Source organism: Apodemus sylvaticus, chromosome 1 (genome assembly GCF_947179515.1).
Source record: "Apodemus sylvaticus chromosome 1, mApoSyl1.1, whole genome shotgun sequence".
Taxonomy (NCBI): Eukaryota; Metazoa; Chordata; class Mammalia; order Rodentia; family Muridae; genus Apodemus; species Apodemus sylvaticus.
This window is the reverse complement of record NC_067472.1, coordinates 191,199,415-191,206,801: the sequence shown is the minus strand read 5'-3', so window position 1 is coordinate 191,206,801 and position 7,387 is coordinate 191,199,415. Positions and strand designations below refer to the sequence as shown.

The 7,387-nt window shown below is 51.4% G+C and overlaps 1 protein-coding gene across 1 annotated transcript; it reads right to left on the bottom strand.

Moving 5' to 3' along the window:
- Positions 1-222: 222 nt before the first annotated feature.
- Sbk3 (SH3 domain binding kinase family member 3) lies at positions 223-4,407 on the bottom strand. Its single transcript, XM_052180368.1, has 4 exons — positions 4,363-4,407; positions 3,738-3,888; positions 3,076-3,278; positions 223-909 (listed from the first exon to the last, which is right to left on the bottom strand). Exons 1-4 carry the CDS (start codon positions 4,405-4,407, stop codon positions 223-225), a joined length of 1,086 nt encoding a protein of 361 aa, XP_052036328.1.
- Between the last annotated feature and the right edge of the window lie 2,980 nt (positions 4,408-7,387).

Sequence of the window (7,387 nt, the reverse complement as noted above, 5' to 3'; positions counted from 1 at the left end):
AAAAGGAAGATGGAAAGAGGAGGAGGGAAGGAGGTTGCAGCAGCACACAGTTGGGATCCCTCAGTCCTCAGATGTGTGTGTGTGTGTGTGTGTGTACACTGCAGGGAGCGGGGATGTGTGCACACCCAAGTCCAGTGTGTCCCCTGTCTTCTCCCAGTAACAGTCGCTGCCTTTCCCAGGTGGCCTCAAGAGCTCCGGTTCTGACCACTGTCTGTCACCTGGTCATGAAGCCCTGTTATCTGCCTCCATCCTCCCACCATCTTTGATTTCATCTTCCTCCTCATCTGTCCACTCTTCCAAACTGGATCCTCCCTCTTCTTCCTCCCCGTCTTCGTAGGATGCACCCCCCAGGCTTCCAGATCCCTCTCCACTACCCTGCAGTCCCCAGTCATCCCCTAAAACGTCTAGGACAGCCAGTGGAGGGCTCCTAGTCTCAGGATCCAGGTCTAGAAGTCCCTGGAGTAAGGTCAGAGCTGGGGGTGCAAACTGGTCCCAAGGTGCTGGTGGCTGAGGAGGCTGGGGTTTAGTGGTCATCCAGCCAGCAAAGGCCTCGAACTCAGGATCGGGGGCCAATGCTACATCCCACGGGAAGCAGGCTGTGGCGGCACAGAAGAGAAGCACGCCCAGGGCCCAGGAGTCCACAGCTGGCCTCAGGCTCAGTGTGTTTGGTGGCAGCAGGAGGCAGAGTTCAGGTGGTGCAGTGGGCAGAGGCACTGGGGGAGCAGGGGTTGGGCTGCCTTCAGGTCGGGTCAAACCCAGGTCACCCAGGGCTACTCTGTTGCAGTCAGGATCGAAGACTAGCACGTTGTCTGGCTTGACATCCGCGTGCACTAGCCCCCGGCCATGGAGGAAGTCCAGGGCTCCAGCCAGCTGGGCCACTACCCTCTTCACCATCAGCTCTGGGAGGCCCTAAGTTGGGAAGAAAGGAAACAAGTCATATCCTCTTGCTTTCTTCCTCATCTTGGACACAGCTCTTAATTCTGAAAGATTCTGACTCTCAAGGTTTGAGTGTCTCCCACCCAGAGCCCCCAAAGACAGCTGATATCTCCACAAACACCCACAGTTCTTCAGATTAGCCACCGTTTATCTCTCCACACACTGACTCCCAATAGAACCTACTTTTAATCAGAATTTATTTCTCTGTGTCCTTCTGTGTGTCTCTCTGTCACTGTCTCTGTCCCTCTCCCCTTCCCTACCCCTTCTCTCTGTTTTGATGGGGGGTTTGTTTTTGTTCTGGTGATAGGATCTCACTATGTAGTCCAGGTTGGCCTTGAACTCAGAGATCCACCTGCTTCTGCCTCCCAAGCGCTGGTATTAAATGTCTTAGTGAGAATCTAAACCCTGTAGTTAACTCTGATCTTAGCCACAAATTGATGTAGAACTCATCTTTAACTCAGACTGTCCTCATATCAGTCTGTCCTACTGTTCAATCAGGGCTCTATACAACAATATTAAATAATGCACCCACTCCATGTCCACTCTGCATCCAGGCAGCAATGCAACTATCCTATTTTCACATCTAATACCCACACCTCATCCTCCTTGGCTTCCTTCTTGTCCTTTTTATCTTCTTATCCATCCATCCATCAATCATTCATGCATCCATCCATCATCCATCCATCCATCCACCCATCATCTACTTATCCACTCATCCATCCTTTCATCATCTATCCACCCATCCACCCATCCATCCATCCACCCATCCATCCATCCATCATCCATCCATCCATCCATCCACCTAGCCACCCATCCATCTACCCATCATCCACTCATCCACCCATCATCCATCCATCCATCATTCATCCATTATCTGTCCATTCATTCATCCACCCACCCATCCATCTACCCATCATCTATCCACCCATCATCCATCTATCCATGTCCATTCATCCACCCACCCACCCATCCACCCACCCACCCATCCATCCACCCATCCATCCATCCATCCATTATCTGTCCATTCATTCATCCACCCACCCATCCATCTACCCATCATCTATCCACCCATCATCCATCTATCCATCATCCGTCCATTCATCCACCCACCATCCATTCACCCATCAATCCATCATCCATCTAGCCACTCATCCATCCATCATCATTCATCTATCATCCACCCACTCAGTTAGTCATACAGCCATCTGTCCATCCATACAGCCAGCCAACCAGGCAACCATTCAAGCATACATCCATCTGTCCATCCATACTTTCCTAACCATGCATCCAGGCAGCATACATCCATCTGTCCATTCATACCTACCTAACCATGCATCACACATCCACACAGCTATCAAGGTAGCCATCCACGCCGTCATCTATTTATTCATCCATGTATCCACACATCTGTTCACCCATCCAGGAATTGATCCATCTGAACATCAAGCTAATCATCCAGCTATCCATACATGTATGCATTCATCCACCCACCCACCCATTCATGCTTGCATCCACCCCTACACACATCTGTCCTCCACTCAGTATCCTTCCATTTAAGCATCCACCCACCTGTCTTCCCTCCCTCCCTCCCTCCCTCTTTTCCTTGCTTTCACTTACCCCTATTTCTGTCCCTTATTCTATCTCAAGCCCAAGCACCTCCCTGCAATATCTCCTGCACCTGATCTCCAAATAAGAGAGGCTAGACTCTTCTGGGCTCAGTCCTGACCTAGCGTCCTTTCTAGAGAAAACCCCATTTCAACTCTACCCAGATTGGCCAGTGGACACTGCCTGTGCCAACCTGCCCTTGTAACAACCACAGCCCACCTATGTACGATCAACCTTAAACCCTCCCACCCCACCCCAGCTATTTCCACCTCTCAATCCCAGCATCAACTGGAGCCTCAAAGCTGTCTACACTCCAGCCCCTCAATAGCTCCAATCCATTCCCAACCCTAATGGCAGTCCAGCCCTTCTCCACGTTTGCGTTTGGATGTCCTATGGATCAGTGCTGCGGTCAGGCAGGGAACGGTTGACGACTAGGAATGGGGGCGTCATGTGGGGTCTCAGGGTGGATCTAGCTGGGGCAGTGAATTAGGGAGAGGGACTGAGGTGGGCCCGAGCAGTCTTTTCCAGCCTTGCCTTCTCCTGGAGCATCCCGCTGAGATCCCCACAGGGTGCATACTCCTGAGCAAAGGCAAAATATCGGGGTGTCTGCAGGGGTCTTCCCAGGGTCTGCAGCAGGCCTGGATGTGAAGAGACGCAGCGGCCCACACAGAATTCTCTCAGGAAAGTTGTCCTCAGGACTGAGTCCCGTCGGAGGAGCTTAAGAGCCACAGTTTGACCTGTCAGGAAGATGGGGTCAGATGAGAAAGTGGGACATCATTGTCCTGCTATGGGTTCTTAGGGAAGCCACTTGACCTCTCTGAGCCTGAGAATTTTCATGAAAATCAAGTCTCTCCATCTGTGAAGTGTGGATTGGAATAAATCTTCTCGTATGTGCTTTCCCATTTTGCCTTGGCCTGCTGTGCTGCCTCGTATAACTGTCTTTCCCTCTCTGCTCCTCCATTTCTTATAAGATAAAGGGACATGATAGTGACATGAATTCCGGTTCAAATTGTTCTCTTGCCTTGCTGTGTGATGTGAGACTTGGAGTCCGCCATTTGCCCTCTCTGGGGGGACCTATACCTCTCAGAAGATCACAGAGAGTTCTGCACTTTCCGAGTTCCCAGCAGGGCTGGGTTATCTCTCGAGATGTCTCATGATGAGAGAATTTGAAGTCCACCCTTGGTGACTGCACTCACCTCCTTGGCGCGGCTGGGCTAGGAGCACGCGGCCGTAGGACCCGGAACCTAGCTTTCGGATGAGACGGTACTGTCCGCGCAGGCTTCTCACGGATGTCACTCGGCTGGCTGTCAGCTCCACGAGCCGCTGCAGGGCCATGGCTGTGTCCTCCTGTGGGGAGAAGGAGGTGAGTGGCTGAGGGGTGAGTCTGGGGCCTTTTGGAACAACAGGAGAGATCAGAGGCCAGGTCCAGAGCCAAGCTTAGGATGCAAAGGACAGGGGTCACTGTCCCTAGAGAGAAGGATGAGTCACGGTGAGTCACCCTGCCTGGGGACACCTGTTTTTGGGTCCTAGCAGAATTAGGGGTCTTTGTCTCTGAGGCTTTGTCTGGTCTCCACTTGAGGGAGGCAGCCCCGATGTTCTCAACCCATGCTACCGTGGCTTCTTTGGTCAGTCCACCAGACCCCTCACCTTCTCCACGTGATCTTTGTTCACTGGGGGACTCAGAGCCCAGAGAGAGACCCTTTGGGTCTACACTATTGTGCCTCCTTGAATCTGGGCCTTTAGTCTTCTCCCTTCCTCCCCCTCCCTCCGTCTCCTCCTGCTCTCTCAGTCTCTCTGCCTCCCTTTTATCCGGCCTCTCACCTCTGTGTCCCCATCCTCGGGGGTCTCCAGGACCCTGAGCTCCATCTCAGAGTTGCCCAGTGTCAGCTGGCCTTTATAGGCTCCCCTTATTTAGAACTCCCCAAAGGGGAACCAGCCTGAGGCACCCTTTGCACCCCGATGGGTCGTTGCCCAGCAGAGGCTGGTGGAGGTGATGGAGGGTCCTTGGTCTCACTCTGTCTGAAACAGTCTTCCCAGCCCCCTGAGATTCCACAGACTCCCTTCCTGCTCCCTGTCACCCTCTGAGGGGTGTGTCCCCTTCGGTATTGCCTTGTCTCTTTCTTTTGTGTCTTCTCAGCCTTCAATCCCTTCTCTACAGCCTCTGGCAGTCTCTCTTTCCTTCTGAATCTCTCTCCCCTCCCAATCTCTCTCTCCCTCTCCCTTTACTGAATCTCCCCCAATCTCTCTCTCCCTCTCCCTTTTATGTCTTGTTCCTCTCTCTCTATCTTTCTTTTCTATTTCCCCCACTTTCTCTTTCTTTACTCTCTCTGTATAACGGTGACTCTTTTTCTTTTCATCTGTCTGTCTCTTTTCCTACCACCCTATCCCTCTCTCCGATCTCCTCAGGGTACTGTCGCTCTCCCTACCCTGCGTCTGTTTGCTGCAGCTCTGACTCCTCTACACACTCCCCCTGTTTATCTGCCCATGGGATGCCCCCACACTCTCCTCTCTGACTTTCCTTCTCTCTGGCTCTCTTGTGTTGTCTCTGGGTCTCTCTTTGTTCTGTCTCTCGGGGCCTTTTGTCCCTCCCTTTTCTCTGGGCAGAGGTGTGTGTGACAGCTCAGAGACAGAGACATCCTGTCCCCCCTACACGCCTCCCTCACCCCCCTAACCTCATGTCCCCTCCCTCCCTCTTCCAAACTTAGACCGGCTTGGACTCCCGGGCGCTGGTCCCAGGACAGAGGGGACAAAACATATTGTGAACCCCCAAGAGCCAGGCCTGAAAGCAGAGGAAAAGGGGGGGGGGAGGCTTTTTCAAAGCCATCTGGGATAACTGGTCTGGGGTTCAGAACTTCCTTAGGGGTTGGGAGTGCTGAAGGCCAGAATCCAGGACTGTTTCCACAGCCTTGCCCAGCCTGCCTTAAATACAGGAGTCCAAGCATTAGCCCTGTTCCCTAAACCTAGGAGTCCAGATCCCCTGCCCTCCTCTCCTAGACCCAGGGTTCCAGTCCCTCAACATTCCTCCTTCAAAGAGCCGAACCCCGACTTTAGCTTTCTGCCTCAAACTCAGGAGCCCATTTCCCAGCCTTCCACAGCCAGACCTGGGGCTCCACATCAACCCCTTCTCTCTCAAATCCAGAGGTCTGGACTCCCACATACTCAGGAATTCAGGCATCCGCTTCTCTTCCCTGAGACTCAAGGGTTCAAGCACCAGCCCTCCTCCCTCAGAACCAAAGGTCAGCACCCTAGCCCTCCTCCCTCATACGCTAGAGCTCCTTCCTAGACCCAAGAGCCATTTCACCTGTGGGACAGACTTGGGGGCAGAGGTTGCTGGAGACACTCTCCATGCTCTACAATCTGCTCTAATCCTAGCCAGAGCAGGGGACTTCACACTGCCCCCTTCCAGATGCCCATAATGTCAGGGTTTATCTCCAGCTCCGTGGAGCAGGAAACTGAGGTTCTGAGAACAGCATCGTCTTACACAGGGCCAGAGGGAGCCAGGTCCGTGCCAGGCCTGGGTGACTCACAGTCCTGACGTCGGCGCCGCTCAAGTTTCCACTACTACTACAGCCGGCTATTAATAAAGACACAACATGGCTCTCGGAGGCTCTGGAATAATCCCCAGGAAACCGGCTGTGGTGGCTGCCTCGGAGGAGCCTGACTGGGCTGAAGTACAATTTCCCTTGATCTTTGTCTTTTTCGTGTTTCATTTTGGAGGGTGGCAAAGACACAGAAAGGTTGACACAGGGCTGGCTGTATGGCTGTATGGCTGTATGGCTCAGCAGGTGAAGGGTTTCACGCCAAACCTGGCAACCTGAGTTCAAAACCTGGAACCCATATGGTAGAAGGAGAGAACGGACTCCCACATGAGCTATGGAATGTGTGTAGACAGAGAGACAGACAGACAGACAGACACACACAGAGAGAATGAATAAATAAACAAATGTCATAAAATTAATAAAACAAAAATACTCCAGCAAAGCCAGTCATAGTAGTACATGCCTACAATGCCTATAATCCCAGCACTCAGGAGGCTGAGGCAGGAGGATCGTGAGCTGGAGGTTGTCCTGAGCTAATCAGTTCCAGTCTAAAACCTGATACAAACAAATAAACAAATATGACCAGAGATAGTATTTTAGACTTTTAATCTCAGTTACTGGGGGGGGAGGGGGGAAGGGGGCTGAGGGAGGGGGAAGGGTGGGGGTGGAGGGAGGCAGGAGTGAGGACATGCCTGAGCTACATGGACTGTTGAAAGCCAGCCTGGACAAATGGAAACACTGTCCCAGGAGAATTTAATTAATTAATTAATTAAGCCAGGTATAGTGGTGCCTGCCTATATCCATAGCACTTAAGTGGCCAAGGCGGGAGTATAAATTTGAGGGCAAAATGAACAACTTAGCAAGACTATGTTAAAAGAAAAGCCAAAACCAAGTCGGGCAGTGGTGGCACACGCCTTTAATCCCAGCACTCGGGAGGCAGAGGCAGGGGCAGGTGGATTTCTGAGTTCGAGGCCAGCCTGGTCAACAGAGTTTCAGGACAGTCAGGGCTACATGGAAAAGTGCTGTATCAAAAACAAACAAACAAAAATAATAAATAAATAAATAAATGAAAATAAAAAATATGTGTGATAAATAGGCTCATTTATGTTTTTCTTCATAAAAGAATAAAAGTTACAGAACAAAATACAGGTGAACCACCACTTTACTGTCATTTATATATTAAAGTTCTTTAAAAAAAATATGTACTGGTGTTTTGCCTGTGTGTATACGTCTCTGCACCATCTCTGAATCCACAATCACCTGTGTGGATTCAACCCCTAATCCTCAGAACATCCTTTAAAGAATCT